General features: G+C 46.4%; 1 protein-coding gene across 1 annotated transcript in view; it reads left to right on the top strand.

Annotated features, from left to right (window-relative positions):
• The first annotated feature begins 661 nt into the window (after nt 1-661).
• Nucleotides 662-26,387, top strand: part of LOC122557441 (tripeptidyl-peptidase 2-like) — a 132,157-nt gene continuing 106,431 nt past the window's right edge. The window contains exons 1-5 of the mRNA XM_087991847.1: nt 662-867; nt 14,574-14,702; nt 18,996-19,091; nt 19,630-19,734; nt 26,186-26,310. Of these exons, the coding sequence (XP_087847973.1) occupies nt 673-867; nt 14,574-14,702; nt 18,996-19,091; nt 19,630-19,734; nt 26,186-26,310 (650 nt within the window). The 5' untranslated portion in view covers nt 662-672. The remainder of the gene's footprint in view (nt 868-14,573; nt 14,703-18,995; nt 19,092-19,629; nt 19,735-26,185; nt 26,311-26,387) is intronic.

Raw genomic sequence — 26,387 nt, forward strand, 5'->3', positions numbered from 1 at the left:
TGTTACCATGCCCCCCAGTTACCATGCACCCCCCTCGCGGTTGCCATGCCCCCCCCCCGGTTGCCATGCACCACCCCCCGCGGTTGCCATGCCCCCCCGGTTGCCCTGACCCCCCTCGCGGTTGCCATGCCCCCCGGTTGCCATGCCCCCCCCCTCGCGGTTGCCATGCCCCCCCTGGTTGTCATGCCCCCCCCTTGCGGTTGCCATGCCCCCCCTCGTGGTTGCTATGCCCCCCCCCCCGGTTGCCATGCACCACCCCCTCGCGGTTGCCATGCCCCCCCTCGTGTTTGCCATGACCCCCCCGGTTGCCCTGCCCCCCCTCGCGGTTGCCATGCCCCCCCTCGTGGTTGCCATGACCCCCCCGGATGCCCTGCCCCCCCCTCATGGCTTCCATGACCCCCGGTTGCCATGACCCCCCTCGCGGTTGCCATGCCCCCCCGGTTGCCCTGCCCCCCCTCGCGGTTGCCATGCCCCCCCCTCGCGGTTGCCATGCCCCCCCTCGCGGTTGCCATGACCCCCCCCGGTTGCCATGCCCCCGGTTGCCATGCCCCCCTCCCTCCCGGTTGCCATGCCCCCCTCCCTCCCGGTTGCCATGCCCCCCCCTCGCGGTTGCCATGCGGCGCCCCCGGATGTGTCGTCAGGCGGGTGTGCTGTGCGCTGGTCCGGGCCCTGATGATGGCTGAGTCTGTGGGAGCGGGGAAGGAGCGGGGCCCGGGTCCGGGGTCGGGGTTCCCTCTGCACGCGCTGATTCCCAAACACGAGACCGGGGCCATGAACTTCATCAGCCGCAGGCCCGAGTGTGATGGCCGCGGCACCGTGATCGCAATCCTGGACTCGGGGGTGGACCCGGGGGCGCCGGGCCTCCAGGTACCGGGGCCGAGAGGGGGTTACACCCGGGGGCAGGGTGAGGGGGTTACACCCGGGGGCAGGGTGAGGGGGTTACACCCGGGGGCAGGGTGAGGGGGCTACACCCGGGGGCAGGGTGAGGGGGTTACACCCGGGGGCAGGGTGAGGGGGCTACACCCGGGGGCAGGGTGAGGGGGTTACACCCGGGGGCAGGGTGAGGGGGTTACACCCGGGGGCAGGGTGAGGGGGCTACACCCGGGGGCAGGGTGAGGGGGCTACACCCGGGGGCAGGGTGAGGGGGTTACACCCGGGGCAGGGTGAGGGGGCTACACCCGGGGGCAGGGTGAGGGGGCTACACCCGGGGGCAGGGTGAGGGGGGGAGTGAGGGGGTTACACCCGGGGGCAGGGTGAGGGGGCTACACCCGGGGGCAGGGTGAGGGGGGGAGTGAGGGGGTTACACCCGGGGGCAGGGTGAGGGGGCTACACCCGGGGGCAGGGTGAGGGGGGGAGTGAGGGGGTTACACCCGGGGGCAGGGTGAGGGGGGGAGTGAGGGGGTTACACCCGGGGGCAGGGTGAGGAGGTTACACCCGGGGGCAGGGTGAGGGGGGGAGTGAGGGGGTTACACCCGGGGGCAGGGTGAGGGGGTTACACCCGGGGGCAGGGTGAGGGGATTATACCTGGGGGCAGGGTGAGGGGGGGAGTGAGGAGGTTACACCCTGGGGCAGGGTGAGGGGATTATACCTGGGGGCAGGGTGAGGGGGGGAGTGAGGGGGTTACACCTGGGGGTAGGGTGCGGGGGTTACACCCGGGGGCAGGGTGAGGGGGGAGTGAGGGAGCGAGTATGGTCGGGGGGGGGTTGGGGTGTTTGGGAGAGTGTGAGTAGCCCAGGGGGCACCGGTGCTGCAGTACCAGGGAGGGGGATGGTGGGGAGGGCAGACTAAGGGGTTACACCCTGTGGGTGCAGTTTCGGGGAGAGGAGAGGGTCTTCTGTGGGATGGAGATCTGGTGACAGTTGTTCACCCAGTCCCACCCCCCCGCCCCCGTCTCTCCCCCCCACCCCCGTCTCTCCCCCCCACCCCTCCCCAGTCTCCCCCTCCCCACCCCCCAGCCCCATCTCCCCCTCCCACCCCCGTCTCCCCCTCCCTCCCCCACTCCCGTCTCCCTCTCCCCCTCCCACCCCCCCCACCCCCGTCTCCCTCTCCCCCTCCCACCCCCCCCCACCCCCGTCTCCCTCTCCCCCTCCCACCCCCCCCACCCCCGTCTCCCACTCCCCCTCCCACCCCCCCCACCCCCGTCTCCCTCTCCCCCTCCCACCCCCCCCACCCCCGTCTCCCTCTCCCCCTCCCACCCCCCCCACCCCCGTCTCCCTCTCCCCCTCCCACCCCCCCCACCCCCGTCTCCCTCTCCCCCTCCCACCCCCCCCACCCCCGTCTCCCTCTCCCCCTCCCACCCCCCCCACCCCCGTCTCCCTCTCCCCCTCCCACCCCCCCCACCCCCGTCTCCCTCTCCCCCTCCCACCCCCCCACCCCCGTCTCCCTCTCCCCCTCCCACCCCCCCCACCCCCGTCTCCCTCTCCCCCTCCCACCCCCCCCACCCCCGTCTCCCTCTCCCCCTCCCACCCCCCCACCCCCGTCTCCCTCTCCCCCTCCCACCCCCGTCTCCCTCTCCCCCTCCCACCCCCGTCTCCCTCTCCCCCTCCCACCCCCGTCTCCCTCTCCCCCCACCCCCGTCTCCCACCCCCGTCTCCCTCTCCCCCCACCCCCGTCTCCCTCTCCCCCCACCCCCGTCTCCCTCTCCCCCCACCCCCGTCTCCCTCTCCCCCCACCCCCGTCTCCCTCTCCCCCCCCCCCCATCCCCGTCTCCCTCTCCCCCCCCACCCTGTCTCCCTCTCCCCCACCCCCCCCTTTCCCTCTCCCCCACCCCCCCCTTTCCCTCTCCCCCACCCCCCCTTTCCCTCTCCCCCACCCCCCCTTTCCCTCTCCCCCACCCCCCCTCCCCTTTCCCTCTCCCCCACCCCCCCCTCCCCTTTCCCTCTCCCCCACCCCCCCACCCCCTTTCCCTCTCCCCCACCCCTCCACCCCCTTTCCCTCTCCCCCACCCCCCCACCCCCGTCTCCCTCTCCCCCACCCCCCCACCCCCGTCTCCCTCTCCCCCACCCCCCCACCCCCGTCTCCCTCTCCCCCACCCCCCCACCCCCGTCTCCCTCTCCCCCACCCCCCCACCCCCGTCTCCCTCTCCCCCACCCCCCCACCCCCGTCTCCCTCTCCCCCACCCCCCCACCCCCGTCTCCCTCTCCCCCACCCCCCCACCCCCGTCTCCCTCTCCCCCACCCCCCCACCCCCGTCTCCCTCTCCCCCACCCCCCGTCTCCCTCTCCCCCCCCACCCCCGTCTCCCTCTCCCCCACCCCCCCCACCTCCGTCTCCCTCTCCCCCACCCCCCCACCCCCGTCTCCCTCTCCCCCACCCCCCCACCCCCGTCTCCCTCTCCCCCACCCCCCCACCCCCGTCTCCCTCTCCCCCACCCCCCCACCCCCGTCTCCCTCTCCCCCACCCCCCCACCCCCGTCTCCCTCTCCCCCACCCCCCCACCCCCGTCTCCCACTCCCCCACCCCCCCCACCCCCGTCTCCCTCTCCCCCACACCCCCCACCCCCGTCTCCCTCTCCCCCACCCCCCCACCCCCGTCTCCCTCTCCCCACCCCCCCACCCCCGTCTCCCTCTCCCTCCCCCCCCACCCCCGTCTCCCTCCCCCCCCCACCCCCGTCTCCCTCCCCCCCCCCCCACCCCCGTCTCCCTCTCACCAACCCACCCCCGTCTCCCTGTCACCTCCCCCCCACCCCCGTCTCCCTGTCACCCCCCCCCCCCACCCCCGTCTCCCTGTCACCCCCCCCCCACCCCCGTCTCCCTGTCACCCCCCCCCCACCCCCGTCTCCCTGTCACCCCCCCCACCCCCGTCTCCTGTCACCCCCCCCCCACCCCCGTCTCCCTGTCACCCCCCACCCCCTTCTCCTTCTTCCCCCCCCCCCCGACCCCCACCCCCCCCCGACCCCCCCACCAAGTCCCCCGGCCGCCTGCCAATCCTGCTGCTAAACCCTCCGAAATCCATCCACACTCTACCTCAGATATCCCTTTCACAAAATACAAAAGGACCTCTTATCCAGGGTTGCTGTTAGATTTAATGTTTAACATTATGTTAATGTTGTGTTAGCAAAATGTGGCTGACCTTCCCCATTGGCTGATTGCCATCAAGTTTATATTTTTTATTTCAAATATATTCCTTATTCATAAAAATATATTTATATACATACCGTGGAGGTTCTGGATTGGGTTTAACAAAGTCAGAAGTCACGCAATACCAGTCCTGATAAAGGGGCAGGGCTCCATAACCTTGTGATTTCGATTAAATCTGTTGGACTATAACCTGATGTTGAGAGTCTGGAAAAGCACAGCAGGTCAAGCAGCACCCGAGGAGCAGGAGAAATGACGTTTTGGGCATAAGCATAAGTTTTTCCAGCACCAGACATTTGACTGATCTCTAGCATCTGCAGTCCTCACTTTCTCCTATAACCTGGTGTTGTGTGACTTCTGACTTTATATACATGGATAGTCACTAAAGTAGTTCAATTCTATACAGCATCATATGAATAAACAAACTAACATCGGACTTAAACTCTATCCAGCAAACAAACCAATGACATTTCTGACTTGTATAAGATTAGGTTTGCATATATTTGAGGGATTGAGAGGGTCCGATGACTGAAAGAACCCCCATTTAACTTTGGTAGAAAGACCTTAAAGCCTGGTCTTTCTCCACTGAGCCTTGGCAGCAGCTGCCCCAAGCTGTAATGCATCCCTCAGCACATCGTCCTGGATCTTGAAATGTGCCAGGAGAAAGTGAGGTCTGCAGATGCTGGAGATCAAAGTTGAAACTTTATTGCTGGAACAGCACAGCAGGTCAGGCAGTATCCAGGGTGCCTTGAAATGTGCCAGTCTGGCCGAGGTCAACTCCTTGTTCTGGAAGACCAATAAGTTTCAGGCAGACCAAAGAGCGTCTTTCACTGAATTAATGGTCCTCCAGGCGCCGTTGATATTTTCTTTAGTGTGTTTCCCAGGGAACAGACGGTGGAGCTGAGTCCCACATCACAGGGCTGCTCCGGACAAACCTCAGTGAGAACCACACCAAATGTATGAGGAGGGAAAGAGTCAATTTGCATTTCTAAAGCAAGCGTCCATAACTTTAGAACAGTCAAAAGCTCGTTACAGCCAAGCTAGTACTTCTGAAATATCGTGGGCCAAAGGGCCTGTTCTGTGCTGTACTTTTCTATGTTCTATGAAACATAGTTAGGAAAAATAGCAGCAAAATTATGAATATCAAGATTCCAGAAGAAGGCTTAGTGATGAAAATTAGCCAGGATATCCAAGAAAGTGTGATTTTTTTCGTGTAGTGTCCTAGACTCTACCATCTTCAGCTGCTTCATCATTCATCTTCCCTCCTTCATGAGGTCAGAAGTTTTTCCAACAACTTCTGTTTTTTTTCTGATTCCCAGTATCCATTTTTTTTTATTTTGACCGGGGAAAGTCTCTTGCTCTTTCACAAACAGTTACAATGATCTCTCACGTCCACCTGAGAAGGTAACAGGACATTGGTTTAATATTTCACCTAGAAGACAGCTCCTTTAGCAGGGCAGCATTTTTTTAATTTTGGCACTGGGTCAGTCAGTCATTATATATGTTCTGTGACCACCCTGTTCAGATATGCTGTTACATAGCTCTGGAGCAGGTGGGACTTATATCGGGATTCCAGGTGCAGAGATGAGACCTTACTACTGCACCACAGAGGCCCTCTTTTACATTATATCGTGAAGTGTCTGAGTGAGATTCCAATCTACAACTTTCTGACTTAAGCAAAATGTTTGACTGATTGAATCAAGGCTGTCGGTGAGAGATTTACACTTGGGACTTTTGTGTTTCTACAGGGCATGTAATGGAAAATTGACAATTTAGTTGTTTAGACTTCACAGGATAAATTAACTGGGTTTATGAGCTACAGCAGGCACATGAAAGATATGCACACCTGGTGTTAATGTCATTTACAGAATCATAGAATGGCATTCAGCCATCTCCTCTGTCCCTTTGCTGCTATGGTGTTGGAATTCAGGGAGCAAGCTTTAATTACTGTCTCTGCAAGTTTACATTGATGTTTTTCAAATAATTTCAACTCCAGTAATACTCGTGCTTTTCTCCCTGTATGTCGCAAGACAATAGAACACTTTTGACATTTTACCCATATTCTGGAAAATTCTGCAAAGCTCGTAGCATCTTTTGTCAGACCATTGCAGTGATTGGTCTGATTAAATAAGATTTAAAACATTTTGTTCTTTCTAAGAAAAAATGAAATTTGAAGGGTCACTGGACTCAACATGTTAACTTTGCTTTCTCTGCAAATCCTGTCAGCTTGCTGAATTTTTCCAGCATTTTATGTTCGTTTGAGATCTCCAGCAGTTCGTTATTTTGTTTAAATTCAAATGTTGCTGAAAAGAGAGACAAGTTGCCACTGGTGAGGACATGTGCAAGACGCCAAATTGCATCCAATCACAACAATTTATAGTGCCTTGGCCAATCAGAATCAACTTTCCAACCAGTCAGTACCGTTTCCTTTGGAAGGGGTGGGAAGAGGGAGGATTCAGTTTGTATTGGCTTCATATAACTCTCAGCCACTTACTGTCACTCTGCCTGTCTCTCTGTCTTATTCTCTAAGTACTCACATGCTTATTAGCACTCCCTTTGTCATAGTACTATCACTCACTATGTCTGTTAGAGATACTCCTCACACTCTTTCTCTTTTCATTCATTCATACGGTGTTGCACATACTTATACTCTCACTCTTGTCACACACAATCATTCTCACTTTCTTAGACTTGGTGGAAGAAGCTATTTGCAGCCTGCAGTCATTCCTGATGAAGGGCTCTGGCCCGAAACATCAATTCTCCTGCTCCTCGGATGCTGCCTGACCTGCTGTGCCTTTCCAGCAACACACTCTCGACTCTGATCTCCAACATCTGAGGTCCTCACTTTCTCCTGCAGTGTGACTGGACCTCTGACATCCAGGGCTTGAGGGAAGGATGGAGCTGTTTTGCAGCCAGTTTACATCAGGAGATGGACATTGACAGGATGGGAAGGAAGTGGGGGGAAGGAGCCATTTCCAACCACTGGTTGAGGAAGTGATAGTAATCTCCAGCAGAGTCATCCAGGATACCAGGCAAGCATGAATAAAAAGAGAAACATTGTTGATTCTGGACATCCCTATGTAATAATGATTGATGTTCTTCAGAACAACAGCAGACATTGATTGATAAGCTTGTAAATAGGGATGGTCTGTGGTGGTGACTAGCTCATCATGATTGACAGAACACTTGGCCAATGAGCTCCACTCCACTACATAGTGCTTCATGACACGCAGCTGATCCCTGTTGCTATTGCAGGTTTAGGAGTCGCAAGTTGATCAGCCGCTCCCACTGGGGATCACAACCCTTGGTTTGGGAAGCTTTCTTCTGTGTATTTAATTCATTGTGGTGAGACTTTTTGTGACAAATTAAGAAACAGAGTTGTTGAAGGCTGGGTGAAGTCATCAGCTCTTGAAAAAATTAAGTTGTAAACGTGCTGTTGATTGCTTTGTAATGCTCTGTGTTCATGCACTGAACACAGAGGGAGAGGTAATGGCATCTGTACTTGGGGAGAGGATCCTAGTGCTGATCCAGAGCAAGTGAGTTGCCAATCAACGATTTGGCCTATTTATTTTTCTTGCCTCGCTGTGCCTGATTGCTGCTCTCTGACAAGTTGTGAAAGCATGCATACAGAATATCATCCAAAACCTTGTGAGGCTACCTGGCAATTTCCCAAGTCTCACAGGTGATTTATTCGCAGTTAATTTCTTCAATGTTACTGTAATATTTGAAGGAAATGCTGGTAAAATTGTCTCTCATAACAAGACCAAGTGTGCGGAGTTTAAAATGGAAGAGATGGTGGGAAGCTGGAGTTACATACTGATTGTGTGTCATGAGGATAGTGATGGAAACGCATTCAGGACTCATGAGAATATGACCTTACTCCATTGACCTATCTGACCTTTGTATAAGTTATGAAGAGAAATTGCACAGACTGGATTATATTCTCTTGAATGGTTTGAATGAAAAGTTTGAGTTGTAAGGTGAGAGCAGAAAAAGTTTCCTCTGGTGCTGTCCAAAACAAGAGGTTTTGAGCCTTCGGAGTAGTGTCAGGATGCATTTCTTCAAACACGAAAGTAGAAATTTGGAACTCTCTCAAAAAGCTGCTGAGATTTGGGGTCGCTTGGAAATGTCAAAATTAACATAAATTGTTGATTAGTAATGGTGTTCAGGGTGAAGGCGTTAAGCCAGATGGATTGAGTTAACAGATCAGTTGTGTTCTATATGAGTACTGAGAGAGGTTTTCTGGGTAGAAATATTTCCTCCTCTTCCTGTGTGCCAGTTAGTCAGCTGCCTGGTGTCAGACCTGCACTGAAATTCATTTTAGGTATCTACACTGAACTACTGAGAGATCTAAAAAAAAAACAAATTATTGGAGAAACTCCGGTCCGGTAGCGTCTGTGGAGAAAGAAACTGTTAACTCAAATATGACTGTCCTTCAGAACTTTGGAATGTTTTACTTTGGGTATTTTGCTTCAAGAGTGGTGTTAACTGTAGAGCTCAGTTCTGTAAACATTGTACTCCTAATTATAGAATAAGACAGCAAAGGAGACTTTGTTTGTGCCATCATACCTAGGCCTGCTGTGAAAGAACTATTGTTAGTCCCATTCCTTGCTATTTCTCCAGAGCACTGCATATTTTTCTTTTTCAGTATTTATCCATTTGAAGAGTTTCAGCCTCCGTATCAGTCATTACATTTCAGATCACTGTAGCTTTGTGTAAAATCTTCATCCGACTTCTGTTCGTTTGTCACTTGGTTCAATATGTGACCCTCTCATTACCGACCCTTCTGCCTGTAGAAAGAGTTTCTCTCTGACTAATCGAGTGAAACCTCCAATGAAATCTTGAAGGCAATAACTCATTATATTCAAACAGTGGCTTAGGAAGAATATATTAGAGAGAGGTAGGTGTAAGGTACCCTGTGACGGGAGCACATGAGTATTTCAGTATGGAATGGTTTTGTAGAAGATACCGTCGTTGCCAGTTCATCCATATGGCACCTCTTCCCAGAGACTGGATGGGCAAAACGTGTTTGGCAATTTCAGATAGGTGGTGAGCATACCTGTAAATTAGTATGCTGTTTTACAGTGTTACATCATCTGATAATCAGGACTGCAAGATCATAAGATTTTTCTGTTTGTTTATGGAATGTGATGCTATTTATTACCCATCCTAAATATCCTGGAGGAAGTGCTGGAGAGCTACCTTGAATATCTGCCATTGTTGGTGCCTTCAGGCCACCCATGATGATGTTGGAGACAGAGTTCTACGATTTTGATTTAGATGGTGAAAAGGAATAGAGTTCCAAGTCAGAATGGTCTAATCCTTGGAGGGGACATGGTGGTGGTGGTGTTCTTATGTATCTGCTGCCCTTCTCGGTGGGAGAGGTTGCATGTTTGGATGGTGCTTTGAGAGGAACCTTAGTGAGTTGTTGCACAGCATCTTGTAGATGGAAAACACTGCTGCCGTCTTGACTCAGTGAAGGAAGTGAATGTTGAATATGGTGGATGAGGTACCAAACATAGATACATGCATACATGTTGCACAGAGATTGTTTACTAAGGTTATTTTTGTGCATTTGTAGGGTATACGTGTCATTTTTGCCATCTGTAAAGGGCCGTAACTTGAATCATTGCAGTGCTTGGGGTGTAGTTATCTTCGTAGTTCTGTTAGGAAGGGACCTCTGGGATCTTGACCCAATGACAAGTGAAGGAACAATGATATAGTTCCAATTCAGAATGGAAGGGGACTTGCAGGAGGTGGTGTGAGTGACTCTTTGTAGAATTCTGAGCCACTGACCTGTTTTCATCACCATAGTATTTATATGGATTTTCCAATTAGGTTTTGAGTGAATATTAGCCCCTAGGTGGGATTTGGTAGTGATGATCATATTTAATGTCAAAAGGACGTGCAGGTGAGAGTGTTGCCATAGTTTGAGGACCATAGGGCTGTATTCTCATGAGTGTTTAAGAAGGGTGGTAAGGACAAGCCAGGGAACTATAGACCAGTGACCCTGACTGTTTGTTTGTGGTGGGCAAGTTGTTGGAGGGAATCCTGAGGGACAGGATGTACATGTATTTGGAAAGGCGAGGACTGATTGGGGATAGTCAACATGGCTTTGTGCATGGGAAATCATGTCTCACAAACTTGATTGAGTTTTTTGAAGAAGTAACAAAGAGGATTGATGAGAGCAGAGCAGTAAATGTGATTTATATGGACTTCAGTAAGGTGTTCAACAAAGTTCCCCATGGGAGACTGATTTGCAAGGTTATATCTCATGGAATACAGGGAGAACTAGCCATTTGGATACAGAACTGGCTCAAAGTAGAAGACAGAGGGTGATGGTGGAGGGTTGTTTTTCAGACTGGAGGCCTGTGACCAGTGGAGTGCCACAAGGATCGGTGCTGGATCCTCTACTTTTTGTCATTTACATAAATGATTTGGATGCGAGCATAAGAGGTACATTTAGTAAGTTTGCAGATGACACCAAAATTGGAGGTATAGTGGACAGCGAAGAGGGTTACCTCAGATTACAACAGGATCTGGACCAGATGGGCCAAAGGGCTGAGAAGTGGCAGATGGAGTTTAATTCAGATAAATGCGAAGTGCTGCATTTTGGGAAAGCAAATCTTAACAGGAATTATACACTTAATGGTAAGGTCCTAGGGTGTGTTGCTGAACAAAGAGACCTTGGAGTGCAGGTTCATAGCTCCTTGAAAGTGGAGTCGCAGGTAGATAGGATAGTGAAAAAGGTGTTTTGTATGCTCTCCTTTATTGGTCAGAGTATTGAGTACAGGAGTTGGGAGGTCATGTTGCGGCTGTACAGGACATTGGTTAGGCCACTGTTGGAATATTGCGTGCAATTCTGGTCTCCTTCCTATCGGAAAGATGTTGTGAAACTTGAAAGGGTTCAGAAAAGATTTACAAGGATGTTGCCAGGGTTGGAGGATTTGAGCTATAGGGAGAGGCTGAACAGGCTGGGACTGTTTTCCCTGGAGCGCGGAGGCTGAGGGGTGACCTTATAGAGGTTTACAAAATTATGAGGGGCATGAATAGGGTAAACAGGCAAAGTCTTTTCCCGGGGGTCGGGGAGTCCAAAACTAGAGGGCATAGGTTTCGGATGAGAGGGCAACGATATAAAAGAGACCTAAGGGGCAACATTTTCACGCAGAGGGTGGTATGTGTATGGAATGAGCTGCCAGAGGACGTGGTGGAGGTTGGTACAATTGCAACAAGTAAGAATCATTTGGGTGTATATGAATAGGAAGGGTTTGGAGGGATACGGGCTGAGATTGGATTGGGACTAGGACTAGATTGGGTTGGGATATCTGATCGGCATGGACGGGTTGCTATACATCTCTATGACTCTGAGTGGTGATTCTAGCCTGAGGGTCACCACATCTCAGGCGAGCAGTGAGGTAGGACCTTCATGGTGACCTCAGCTAGTGCTCACATCGAACCCATACTGTTGGAGTCACTCTATATCAGAACCCTACTGTCCAGCTAACTGACCCCAGAGCCATTACTTGAATGGCATGAATGTCACTTAACACCCTCAGGCTGACTGTTATCATGGGCCTGCTGGACACTGGCACACACTGCTTCAGTATCTGAAGTGTCATGGATGGTGCTGAACTCTGTAACCATCAGTGAGCACTCTTATGCTGACCTTACAATGGAAGGATAGTCATTGCTGAAAATGTGTTGCTGGAGAAGCGCAGCAGGTCAGGCAGCATCCAGGGAACAGGAGAATCGACGTTTCGGGCATAAGCCCTTCTTCAGGAAACTGTCTGACCTGCTGCCCTTCTCAAGCAACACATTTTCAGCTCTGATCTCCAGCATCTGCAGACCTCACTTTCTCCTGAAGGACAGTCATTGATAAAGCAGCTGATGGTAGTTGACCTCAGACTCAACCCTTAAAAGCTCCTGCAGAGATGTCCTGGAGGTGAGAAGACTGACCTTCAATAGCCACATCCATTTCCTTTGTGCCAGGTGTGACTCCAACCAGGTGGAAAGTTACCCCCCACCCCCACGCCCCACCCCTCCAATTCTCACAGATTTTACTCTTGCTTGAACTCTGTGATACCGTACTGAGTCAGATGCTGCCATGATCTCAGGTACACCGATCTGCAGCTTGCACAGTTTCACTTTCAATTCCCGGCATTTGTCCGGTCTTCAAACCTTTTTTGGTAAGAAATAAGATTGAACTTGCTTCTGTTTTCATTGAGCTTAATAAAGACTTGAGAGTATTCACAGTTTGTGGGGTTTTTTTTGAAAGGCTGTAGAGATTGTAAATGTGAAAACTTAGCAGTGTCTCTTATCATTCTAAAAGATGACCATAGCTGAGGAATTACTTTTCTCAAAGTTTTGTGAATCTGGAATTCACTGCCCCAGAGTGCAGCAGACACTGAATGCATTAAGGAGGAGATAGGTTTCTTTTTAATTAGTAATGGTTGAAGGGTTATGGAGAACAGGCAGCAAAGTGGAGTGATGAGATGAGATCAACCATGATCATATTAAATAGTGGAGAAGGTTGGAGGGGCTGAATTGCCTATTCCTGCTCCGATATCTTTTGCGTTCATATTTTTAAGTTAGAAAATATTGTGTCAAAGCTACTCCACAAAGACTAGGATCTATCCTAAGACCTCACAGTCAGTGATGCTGCCCTTCACCTGCAATACTGAACTCCACCAATCTTTTCCCAAAAGCAACAACGTGTACATAAAACCTTTTGAAGTTGGACTGTATAAATGATTTTGTTTCCTTTTGTTGGGAGACTATAGTTTGGACAGAGTCCAGAATGAATTAGATTTGATAATAGTCTGCAGGAAGATCTTTTTTTCATAATCCCTTGAAGAAATAGTTGGAAAGATCTAATAATTGGTAAGATATAACTTCCAAAATTATCACTTGTCACCACCCCGAGTGTGTATTTTTAAAAAAAAATCCTTTAACTCTGATTTGCTTCTTTAATAGTATTGTATTAGACTTCAGTTTACTTCAGTTCCCTTTCATTAGGATCTCTGAATCTATTTGAAGAAGGGCCTGAAGAAGTGTCACTAGACCCAAAATGTTAACTTTGCTTTCTCTCTTAAGATGCTGCCAGAACTACTGAGTTTCTCCAGCAATTTATGTTTTTGTTTGGTTTCTAGCATCAGGTTCTATTTGTTTTAGCAGAAAGTAGTTAAGTATTGTGTATTCAAGAAAAGGATGATATATGATTGTAGAGTAGAACAACTTTTGTAGCGTTGAAATGCCCAACAGCCATGATTGAATGGCCGAGTGGACTCGATGGGCCGATATGGTCTAACTTTCCTCCAGCAAAGATCCTGACTTGTCAAGTTTCAAAGCTCATAGCTTAACTTGTAATTCTTCACTTGTCATATTTACGACAGTGAGAGTCTTGTGAAAACTCTTCAATATGCTCAGAGTAGATGTTTGAAGCACAACAATTGATGCTGGGTCAATTATTGGTTTTAAATCTGAGATTGATGGCATTTTTTTAGTCAAAGGTGTCGAAGGTTTTAGGGCAAGGATGATATGAAGAGTTGGGTCTCAGATCAGCCATGATCTGAACAGAAGAGTCTAAGTGGATTCCTCCTCTGTCTATGTATTTCAGCTTTCTTTTGCTAAAACAGTATTACTTATGACTCATTATGAATGATATCATAGATGAACAACATTTATACAATATAATGTTTTATTCTTAGAATGTAAATTTTCCATATATGCTAAAAATGAATCATTTAACATAAATAGCACATTGAAGGTGACAGGATACTATTACATGCGTATGGTAGAATGCTGTCCAAAAGTCTGGATGGATGTAGCTTCAACAATGCTCAAGAAGCTTACCACCACTGAGGGCAAAGCAGTCAGCTTGATTGGCATTCCATCCACCTCCTTCAACATTCATTCACTCTGCTTATGTACAGAGGCAGCAATGTGTGCTATCTCCAAGATGTACTGCTACAACTTCTCAAAGTTCTTTTGACAGTATCTTCCAAATTGGTGACTTCTGCTGCTTAGGATGACAAGAGTGTGCCATCAGCTGAAAGTTCCTCTCCAAACCAATCGCCATCCTGACTTGGAACTATGTAGTTGTCCTTTGAACTGTGGAGTTGTTTCTTTGTTGTTGTTAGGTCCAGATCCTGGAACTCCCTTCCTAACACCACTTACATGGACTATAGCACTTCAAGTGGGCTTCCCGCCACCACATTCTCAAGGGTACGTAGGCATAGGCAGTAAATGCTGACTCAACCAGTGAAGTCCTACTCCTGTGAATGGATAAAACAAATCTGAATAAAACAAGTCTGCTTCAAATGAGTAGGCAGTATGTCTTGTGTTGTAAAAGATATTCATTTCTTGGTGTTTACAATACTTCTATTTCAGTATGTGTTGCTAGCAGAAATGAAAGTACTCACACCTGGGCTCCCAGATGTTGAGAGCATGGAATATGAATGAACTGTCTGATTTGCTGACTACCTCTTGTGTGCTGTTTAGATAACAACAGATGGGAAACCAAAGATTGTTGACTTCATTGATGTCTCAGGAAGTGGCGATGTAGACACCTCCACTGTGCTGGAAGCAAAGGATGGCATTCTTGTTGGTCTCTCAGGAAGGACTCTAAAGGTATTACTCTGACATTTCTGTACTGTTAACTTACGTATAACATTGTTGAACACTTCATTTTGCATCAGCAATGAAAATATACCAATGAATAAACCCATCCTCAAGAGCTGACAGAATTTTATGTAATGTGTTGCAGAATTACTTAGAGTGTGTAGCACAGAAATAAACATTTTGGGCCATGTTGCTGCTAATATCCTGTGAACATTCTTCTACCTGCTTCTTCTAACCCCAGTCAACATGATTTTCTATTTCTTTCTCTCTCACATACATGTAGCTTTCTGTAAATATATCTATGCTATCTAATTAAAGATATACTAGCTTTGGAGGCAGTCCAGGGAAGGTTCGCTATGCTGATCCAAGGTTTGGAGATTCTGTTTTAGAGGAGTGATTGAAGAAATTGGGCCTGTAATCAATGGAATTTAGAAGAGTTAGAGGTACTATTAGAATGAATATAGAAAAGTTGTTTCCATTTTTGTAAGAGTTGAGGACCAGAGGACATAATCTCAATAAGGGATCACATCTTTAAGGCAGAGATGAGGAAACAATTGTCCTCTGAGGATAGTGAATGAGTGGACTTCTTCATAGAGGGCTGTCAAGGCTGGTTCATGAAGTATGTTCAGGGCTGAACTAGACATTTTTAATCAATCAGGGAATGAGGGTTATGGGGAAAAGGCAGGAATGTGGAGTTGAGGGTTATGAGATGAGTCAAGATCTCATTGAAGAGCAAATGTGCTCAATGGGCTGAATGGCCTGCTTCTACTCCTATGTTTCATGGACTTATTTGCCTCAACCAGTCCATGTCCTAGCTCATATTCTTCCTTCACCTTTGGGAAAAGAGGTTCCTCCTGAATTCTATTGGATTCATGAACGAGTATCTGTAGCTTTGGTCTCCTCAGAAGTGGATAGTTCTGTACAACTCCCCTTGCAAATCCTACCATAATTTTAAACTCCTTTATCAGGACATCTCTCAGCCTTCTTTCCTTTCTTGGAAGTAATTTTCTTTCAAAATGTAGTACAAAACATGGGTTAAAATACTAATTTTGAAGAGCTGATTTTCTCATTGCAATACACTACAGCTAAATAATATTTGCATATAGTTGTGACTCATGTATGAGGTTTCTTAAAGCCGTCATCACTCATTTGACTCAGAATCAGAATGGAACCAACACAGTAGGGAGTGTGGGTGTCAGATTATTAACGTTTTCTGATGTGTTGTCATTTTAACCCATGTCATAAATTAATCAACTGAGTTTGATCTTTGTAGTTTTTAGTAGTGTTCTGTCAGAAATGTAAATTTAAGTTTAGGGCTAACTCTTAAATTATGCATATGACTTGTTCAATTTGGCTATTATGGTAATCTGCATAATCCAGTTCACTTTACAGAAAACTCGGCCACAGTTCAGTTATTACCATTAATGCTATTCAGTGACACATATCCCATCCCTAATGTTTGCAGATGACTTTCTCAAATAGTACTTTTTGATCTTCGCATTTGATGTCTTGCAATTTGGGATTTAAAAAAAAATCAAAGTTAGTATGGGAACATTCATTAAAAATGCAATAAACACTTCATTTTGTTTTGGAATGTGTCAGTAACACTGCATATAGATTTTACTCATTTCTTATTTCAGAATCCTTGTATATTTGGTGCAGAACTAAGGCATCTGCTAAGGCGCCTGCATATATAAGAGGGAAAAGATGGTTATTAGTTACTCAGTGCTGGAAGGTCGGAATAAATACACACAACCTTAAGCAGATTTGTTGATTGCTTCTCAATTTACACATGGTGTGACTGGGAGGATGAAAGGAAGATGGTTGGAGGTCTGTCATCTCAGCTTTAGAACATCACTGCAGGGGTTCCTCAAGGTAGTGTCCTCGGCCCAACCATCTTCAGATGGGGAATAGAAAAATGACAGAGAAACTAAATGATTACTTTGTGCTGTTTTCAATGAGGAAGATACAAGCACTCTCCCAGATTTAGAGATCTAAATAACTAGCAACAATGAGAATTGAAGGAACATAGTGACAAGATTGTACTGGAGAAATTAATGGGGCTGAAAATTGATAAATGCACAGGGCCTGATATTCTACATCCCAAATTGTTGAAGGGGGTGCCTGTAGAGACAGTTGATGCATTAGTGATTACCTCCCAAAATTCTGTAGATTCTGGAAATGGTTCTTGCTGATTGGAAGATAGTAAATGTTACCCCTGTATTTAAGAAGAGAGCCAGGGAGAAAACAAGGAACTACAGACCTGTTTGCCTTACATTGGTAGGAGAGAAAATGCTGGAAACTATTATTAAGGATGGAATAAATGCACATGGATAATAATTATCTGATTGGACATCATCATTATGAACTTGTGAATGGAAAATCATGTTTGATAAACTAATTGGAATTTTTTGAAGGTATAACTAACAAAACTGAAAAAGGAGAGCTGACAGATGTAGTATACTTAGATTTTCCGAAAGCTTTTGATAAAGTCTCCGTTAGGAGGCTCGTTAGAAAAATGAAAGCGCATGGAATGGGTGATACTGTAATGGCATGGATTGATTGACTAACAGGGAATGTACAAATCACCCTCCTGTTAGGCTGTGACTAGAGGAGTACTTGAGGGTCTCAGCTGTTCACAATATATATCAATAATTAGAAGCTGGGGACATGATGAGATATTTCTAAATTTGTGGATGGTACAAAGCCAAATGGAATCTGTGTTGTGAGTAAGGTACAAGGCACCTCGAGAAGAATTTGGATATACTTACTGAATGGATAAGAATTGTCAAGAATATGATGTGGATAACTGTGAGGTCATTTACTTTGGTAGAGAGAACAGATGGGCAGAGTACTTCTTAAATGGTAAGAGATAGAATGTTGAGATGTACAAAGTCTCCTTTTTGAAAAGTCACTGAAGGCTAAAATGCAGATGCAGCATGTTATTGGGAATGCTACTAGAGTGGAGTCTCAGTTCATTTGCAAAGGAGATTAATTTGACTGCATCTAGAGTACTGTGTGCAGTTCTGGTCTCCTTACCTCAGGAAGGTAACTGCTTGATCAGCCATGATCATACAGAAATACAGAGGGGGTTTGATGGCCTGACTGACTGACTCCTGTTCCGATGCTTCTTCCGTGACCAACTACCTTTTGAAGGTCAAAGTGGAAGTATTTGTTGCTGATGCAAAATGTTCAGCAACGTTTGCAACTCCTTGGAATGCTGAACCAGTCCATGTCCAAATGCTGCAAGTCCTGGACAATATCCAGGCTTCGGTTGACAAGTATCCAGTAATATTTGTGCCACTCAAGTGTTCAGGCAGAGACCGTTTCCATACAATTGTCCCTGAATGTTCAGTGGTACTATCTTCACTAAATCCTTCAGAGTGATCATCATGGACGCTACTGCTGACCACAGACTGAACTAGACTAACTATATGAATATTGTGGCTACAAGAAAGAGACAACCTAACCATTCCCTCTTGTTATTTAATGGCATTGCTATCACTGAATTCCCCACTGTGAACATCTTGAGGTTTGCCATTGATTGGAAACTGCACTGGACTAATCGGGTATAAGCAGTGGCAATAAGAGCAGGTCGGAGGCTAGGAATATTGCAGCAAATAACTCGCCTCCTGATCATCCAAAATCTGTGCAGCTTTTACAAGGCACAAGTCTGAAGTGTGATGGAATACTCCCCGCTTGCCTGAATGAGTGCAGCTCCATCAATGCTCAAGAAGCTTGACACCATCCAGGTCAAAACATTCCATTTGATTTGCACCACATCTGCTCTCCCCACTACCGATGATCCAAAGCAATAGAGTGTACTATATATGAAATGCACTGCAGAAATTTACCAAGGCACCTTCCAAACCGATGACCACCACCATCTGGAGGACAGAGGCAGTAGATATGTGACAACGCCATCCCCTGCAAACGACCCACCAAGCCTGGCATGGAAATATATTGCCCATTCCTTCAAAATTGCTGGGTCAAAATCCTGTAAGTCCCTCTCGAATGGCATTGTGGGTCCACATACAGCACATGGACTGCAATCGTTCAAGAATGCAGCTCATCCCCATGCTCTCAAGGACAGCTATGGATAGGCAATAAATACTGGAACATTCAGTGAAGTTCACATCTGAATGAATAATTAAAAAGCATGTTAGTAGAGAGAATAGGGTCTTATCCTTCTGTTTGGTAGAATAAAGCAAGAAAATGTTGTAGCACTTTGTCATTGTATCGTTGACTGAGGCCAGAAGCTGCATGTTACCTAACCTGTGTACTTTTCATTTTTTGACATAGATACCATCAGATTGGGTCAACCCTTCTTTGAGGTACCATGTTGGTATTAAAAATGCCTTTGAACTGTATCCCACAGCCCTTAAGGAGAGAATTCAGGTAAGAAAAATGAAGAAGACCAAACTTGTGGTGTGTGTGTGTGTGTGTGTGTTTTCGATGTAGAAACACATTAGATACTTCATTGAGGTGGTTGTTTCATACTTTCTATCTTTATGCATTTGATCATTGCAGTATTATATATTATGAGCATCCTATTAAGTATTGACAGTTCATAAAACTTGATAAAGGATTCTTTGGGATGCACCCCTTCCTATGGTGAATAAACCTTGTGTTTTAGATAGCGTCATACTGCATGGGAACAGACCCTTAAGTCCAATTTGTCCATGCCGATCAAGTTTTCCAAACTAAACTAGTCCCACTTTCCTGGATTTGGCCAGTATCCCCTCTAAACCTTTCCTATTCATGTGTCTGTCTAAGTGTTTTAAATGTTGTAACTCTACCTGCATCTACCACTTTAGAGGTATACAGCATAGACGAAGAACATTTATCGATTATGCTTTGATTACCCTACTTCATCATTTTCCTCAGACCTTTATTTTTCTCAATCTGTTCTACGTTGTATTATCATTATAAACAGCAAGAGCGCCGAGAGAAGCAGTGGGACCCTTTACATCGAGTTGCTGTGGCGGAAGCTCACCGACGACTGAATGACTTCAACAAGAACAACACAAACCTATCTCAGGTACCAGTTACTGTGTGGTCATAAGCAGCACGATTAGGTCATTCAGCCCATTGAGCCTATAGAGGGAAAAGGTGTACACCTCACTGGTGCAGGCTCGTTTTATGTTATATTAAAACAAGAGATGCATGATCAAGCTCATTCAAGATTAACTCCCAGTTTGTTCTTGTGTTGGAGACATGTAGGAAGTAAAATAAATCGTGAAATCTTATTAAACTAGCTGACAAAAGAACCTGAAAGAAGTAACAGTTTTTTTAACGCAACAAGTTTGGGGCTATCTGGAATTTTCTGACTGTAGGGTTTCTTGGTATCACCAACTGGGCCATCATTTATTGCCCATCCCTAAGTCCCTGTAGAAGGTGAAGGTGAGCAGTGTATCTTCTAGATGGTACACACTGCTGCTGTCAGTGATGAAAAGAGTGAATTTGAAGAAGGTGGGAGGAGTGCCAATCAAAGAGGATGCTTTGGCCTGGATGGTGTTGAGTGTCTTGAATGTTGTTGGAGTTGTACCCATCCAGTCAAGTGGCAAATTTCCATTACACTCCTAGCCCCTACAGTGTAGACAGTGGATAGACTTTGGGTGACTGGGGGTTAGTTACATGCTACAGAAATGCTCTTGACCTGCTTTAGTAGCGTGTTAGAAGAATATTCAGTAATAATTTTTAAAAGGGAGTTGGATAAATCATTGAAGGGGAGAATCTTATCGAGCTATGGAAAGGGCAGCAGAATGCAAAGGTAATGATGCAGGCCTGAGGAAGGAGTTTGCCCTAGCAGACTGGGCAAAAATATTAAAGGGTAAGACAGTTGAAGAACAGAGGCAAATGCTGAGAGAGATACTAAATACCTCTCAATCAAAGTATATTTCAGAGAGGAAGAGGAATTGCAAAAAGGTGAAAAATCATCCATAGTTGATCGAGGAAGTCAGGAATAACATAAAGGCAAAATCTGGGGCATATTGTACTGTAAAAGTTAATGGCACTCTGGAGGATTGGGAGAGCTTTCAATGTCAGTAAAGGGTTATTAAAACAAAATCAAAAGTTAAGATGAGCTACGAAAGGAAACTAGTCAAAAGCTTCTGTAAGTTTGTAAAAAGGAAAAGATTAGTGAACATAAATGTTAGCCGTAGAGAGGACAAAGATGGGAAGGGAATAATGGGAAACTCAGAAATGGCAGAGCCATTAAACCAATATTTTGTGTTTTCACAGTGGAAAATAATAATTTCTTCCTACAAACTGCAGTTACTACAGAGGATCTAAGTGAAATTACTATAATGAGGGAGATGGTATTGTGTAAACTGATGGGATTAAAGATGGATATTCCCTGACTGCCTGCACCCTAGAGTATTAAAGGAAGTGACAAGAGAGATATGTGTCCATATCTCTTTTGGCCTAGTTTTTTGAGCAGGGATGTGGTGGCACTGGAGGCAGTCCAAAGGAGATTCACCAGGTTGAATCCAGGGCTGAAAGGGATTCGAACAAGGAGCAGTTGAATAGCTTGGGCTTGTACTCACTGGCGTTAAGACGAATGGTGGGGTGGAGGGAGGGTATCTGATGCATACAAAATACTAAAGGGGATTGATAAGGTGGACATTGAACGGATGTTCTTCATTGTTATACAGTCTTAAACTAGAGGTCATAGATACAGAGTGAGTGGAGGTATTTTGAAAACTGAGATGACAAGAAACTATTTCTCAGAGGGTTGTGAATCTGTGGAACTAACTGCTCCACAGTGCAGTGGAGGCAGAAACAATCAACAAGTTGAAGAATGGAATAGATATGTTTCTGATGAAAAGTAAGATGAAAGGCTATGGGGAGTAGGCAGGAGAGTGAAATTGAGACCAGGATAAGATCAGCTATGATCATGTTAATTAGCAGAGTGGGCTCCAAGTGTTGAATTGCCTAGTCCTGCTCCTGGTTCCTGTGTTCCCATGTACTGATCAGATAGCCCTTTCAAGGAGGTGGGACACTGAAAGTTGTCCTTCTGTTCTGTAGGGTTCTCTGGTCCCAGATGTGGAGCGAGTTTTTTCCGGTTTGGTTGCGTTGTTAAATATTTCACACCGTAAGTAGGTGTAAAGAAAGAAAATGTCTTTACTTTCCCAATACCCTTTTTTGGGTTGAGTCGTGAAGCAGTGTGGAGATATTACTGGGAATGATAGTTCAGCTGGGGGTAATTAAGTACCTTTTATTTCCTATTGTCATCTGGCTTTTGTGAGGATCCTGCCTGCCCCCATATAAAATATACGCTGGCATTATTGCAGTGTATTGAGGAGAGAACGCAGCTTGGAGTCAGTCTGTGTTATTTATATGCACAAATTGCAGACATGTTGCATAGCAGAATCATCAAGAGTGTTTAATGTGCCAAAAATTTCAAAGACAAATGCTGTTTCTTTCAGCATGTTGCTCCCTGCATTGACTCCTTACACATTTAATCGATACCATTTTCAAGAGTGATATCAGACATGTCACCTGGTGAAATTAGCAACATTTAAACAGTTGTTCTCTTTTGCATGACGAGCTCAGAATCTCTGTTCATGTATGCAGAGGAGTTTCTGAACTGTGGGTGAAACTAAAACAGGCATTGCATTTGGCTTACTTTGCCTGAATGTAAACTTTGCAGTTAGCACGCATGCGCAAACATATGTTTTGTTACAAATGCCAGTCTATGAACTGGCAGTGCTTGGATTTGATATAGCAACGAGATTTGGTTTTAGTCTTACTCAAACTGTTGGCTTCATCTCTTGTACAGGTGCTGATACAAGCTGCTTGTAGAGCCTTGCGTAGGATGAGCGTTTATCTCTGGAACTGGTGTATTTCTATTGCGCCATCAACTTAATGTCTGATCCATCCCAGAATCGTGTGTGCTCAGGACTGATTTACAGATATAAAGATAGAATTAAATTGCACTTCAAAAATCATTTAGTCATTAAGCAGAGCTGAATGTGGCACTTCATTCAGTACATAATTACCAGCTTGGTCAATGGGTAAAAACATTGAGAAAAGGTTTTATATAATTTCCAAAATGTTTTGAGGTTGAATCCAACCCACCCTAAGGTTCTGCTTCTACAGTTTATTGCGACTATTTTGTTTTAACTTTTTTTTTGTATTTTTACATGAACCCCTTTTTTAAACTGGATTGTCAGCCAAGGTTATGTGGCTATGTCTCCAGACTTGACAATATTCTGACTCACTAGGAGACAATGAGGACTGCAGATGCTGGAGAATCAGAGTCGAAAAGTGTGGCATTGGAAAAGCACAGCAGGTCAGGTAGCATCCGAGGAGCAAGAGAGTCAACGTTTCAGGCATAAGCCTTTCATTAGGAATGTGCAGGGGGAAGAGGGCTGAGAGCTAAATAGAGGGGTGGGAGTGGAAGGTGATGCAAGAAATGCATAAAAGTAGATAATCCCCACAGCCTGATCAGGTGTACTAATTCCCCCCCCCCCCCCAAACCACTGATCTCAACATTCCTGATAAAGAGCTTATGCCTGAAACATTGGCTTTCTTTCTCCTCGGAAGCTGTCTGTACAGCTGTGCTTTTCCAGCACCACATTCTTCGACTGTAACGTTCTGACTCTGTGACTTCTTTCCGATGTCTGAGCTCCCTTTTCATGAGGGCAAATATATCGAAACAACATTTTAACTCCCTTCATTCTAAGTCACGTGCAATTCTCATTTCTTTATGTCATCGACATGCTTGGGGGGGCGGGGCGGTGGGCGTGGGCGTGGGCTGGATGACTGATTTGTGATGCAGAGTGACAACAACTGCATGGGTTCAATTCCCCCTCTGGCTGAGGTCACCATGAAGGTTTCGTCAGCTCCGCCTCACCTCTTGCCTGAGGGATGGTGATATTTCAGGTGAAGCTCATTTGCTCAGGGATAGCGAATGTTGTGCCCTGATTCAAGAAGAGCTGCAAAGAAAAACCTGGGAGCTATAGACCAGTAAGCTTAACATCTGTGGTAGGTAAATTACTTGAAAAGATTCTGAGGGATAAGATATACATGCATTAGGAAAGACTGGGTTTGAGCAGGAGTATTCAGCATGGTTTTGTGAATGGGAGATCATGCCATGAAAATTTGTTAGAGCTTTTTTGATGAAGTGACCTGGAAGGTTGATGAGGGCAGGGCAGTAGATGTAGTCTATATGGATTTCAGTAAAGACTTTCATAAGTTTCCACATGATAGGCTGCTCTGCAAGGTTAGACCGCATGGAATCCAGGGGAGCTGGCAAATTGGATACACAATTGGCTTGATGGTAGGAAGCAGAGGGTAATAGTGGAAGGATGATTGTTGGATTGGAGGCCTGTGATTAGTGGAGTGCCTCGGGGGTCGGTGCTGGGTCCGTTGCTGTTTGTTATCTGTATCAATGATTTAGATGAGAATGTACAAGGCATGATTAGTAAGTTTGCAGATGACACTAAAATAGGTGGTATCGTGGACAGTGTGGAAGGTTATCAGAAATTGCAGCAGAACCTTAATCAGCTGGGGAAGTGGGCTGAGGAAACGGTAAATAGAGTTTAATTTAGATATGAGTGAGATCTTGCATTTTGGAAAGTCAAATCAAGGTAGGAGTTTCATGGTGAATGGTCGGATCTTAAGGAGCATAGTGGAACAGAGGGACCTTGGAGTTCAGGTGCACGGTTCTCTGAAAGTGGAGTTCCAGGTAGACAGGGCAGTGAAGAAGGCTTTTGACACATTGAGTATAGAAGTTGGGAAGCTATATTGCAGTTATACAGGACATTGGTGTTGCCGCACTTGGAATGTTCAGTTTTAGTCAGCTTGTTATAGGAAGGGTGTTATTAAACAGGAAAGCGTGAAGAAGAACTTTACAAGGACGTTGCCAGGACACAATGGTTTGAGTTAGAGGGAGAGGTTAGATAGGTCAGGCAGCATCCAGGGAACAGGAGAATCGACGTTTCGGGCATAAGCCCTTCTTCAGGAATGGCTTCCTGAAGAAGGGCTTATGCCCGAAACGTCAATTCTCCTGTTCTCTGGATGCTGCCTGACCTGCGCTGTTCCAGCAACGCATTTTCAGCTCTGATCTCCAGCATCTGCAGACCTCACTTTCTCCTCGGAGAGGTTAGATAATCTAGGACTATTTTCTTTAGAGCAGAGGAGACAGAGGGGTCCTCTACAGAGGTATATGAGGTTTTAGAGGCATAGATACGGTGAATGCACTCAGTCTTTTTTCCCCCAGTGTTGGGAAATCAAGGACTGGAGGGTATCAGTTTCAGGTTAGAGGGAAAGGAATAAAAGGGAACCTGAGGGCAACGTTTTTACAAAGAGGGTGATCTGCATATGGAGTGAGCTGCCAAGAGAAATGGTTGAGGCGAGTACATTAACAACATATAAAAGGCATTTGGACATGGTTAGGAAAGGATTAGAAGGATATGGGCCAAATACAGGGAAATGGGATTAGCGTGGATGGACATTTTGGTTGGCATGGACCAGTTCAGGCTGATGGGCGTGTCTTTGTCCTGTTGGTCTTTATGACTCTAATGAGAGTGCAGCCCTGTGGGTTGTCTGGGACAATGGTGACTTTTCTATTACAGATTTTACACCAGTTCACCTTTACCATTTAAAGTGCTAATTATTCTTCAATCTGGTAAAGGATTAGGCCTATGTGACTCCTCACTTTGTCAATACAGTTTGTCCTCTAACACAATGACAAAAACTTCATAACTGGATGTTGCTTCTGTGATCTGCTCCAGCTTGGAATACTTCAGGGTTGGTGACAGGAAATGTTCACTCTAGATTCCCCTAACCAGGTACTGAAGCTTCTCCAAAATGAAATTTGGCATTGCTAGCTGACGCATGCAAATTCCAAATATAAGTCCCAAGGAAACCAGACTTGTGCTCACTGTAGCACCAGAATAGACAGCAAGATTATAATTAATGAATGAAGAATATACTCTTGCCTTGTCTATTCTGTAGCAGCGGATGTAATTGTAGCAGACTATAGAATCTAACAGCATGAAATAAGCTGTTCAGCCCAGAGTGCCAGTGTCCTAGTTTGGCAGCAGCTATCCAGTTTGTCCTGTAGTTTTTTTTTACACTGTTTATACAGTTTTTTGTTAAATTGATATTGAATATATCTCCAGGTTTCAGGCAAAACAGTCGAAGTCAAACCAACTTGTAATCGAGTAAAATATCCCCATTTTCCTTCTGGTTCCTTTGCCAACTACTTGAATCTTAAATTTGTGTCTTCCAGGTACTGACCCATCTACCTCTGACAAGACAGTCCCACCTCACTTATTGTTCCAAAATGTTTCATAATTCTGAGCATCTTATTACTGTCTCATCCTAACCACCTCTCGTTCATGGAGAACAATACCAGCTTTTCCAATCTTCACACTCACTGAAATTCCTGATCTCATTCCGCAGTGGATGGGGGGGGGGGGAGGAACGTTCTTCACTCCTTTGTGTTAACATTGTTTTCTTTCAATCGAACTTTCCCACAGGAAGAGAAATTGGTCTTGGAAGATCTTCAGTGCCAAGTTGATCAGTTGGATCTATTGGAGAAGAAATATTCTGACCTTGGGCCTGTCTATGATTGCTTGGTTTGGCATGATGGAGAGACTTGGAGGTAAATTTAGTGTCAATCTTTTAGCCTTGGGTATAATGGACAACAAAGTTTACATGAGATAATTTCTGATAGATTTT

Source organism: Chiloscyllium plagiosum, unplaced genomic scaffold, assembly GCF_037043375.1.
Source record: "Chiloscyllium plagiosum isolate Xiang-an unplaced genomic scaffold, Cpla_swu_hap1 HiC_scaffold_11, whole genome shotgun sequence".
Taxonomy (NCBI): domain Eukaryota; kingdom Metazoa; phylum Chordata; class Chondrichthyes; order Orectolobiformes; family Hemiscylliidae; genus Chiloscyllium; species Chiloscyllium plagiosum.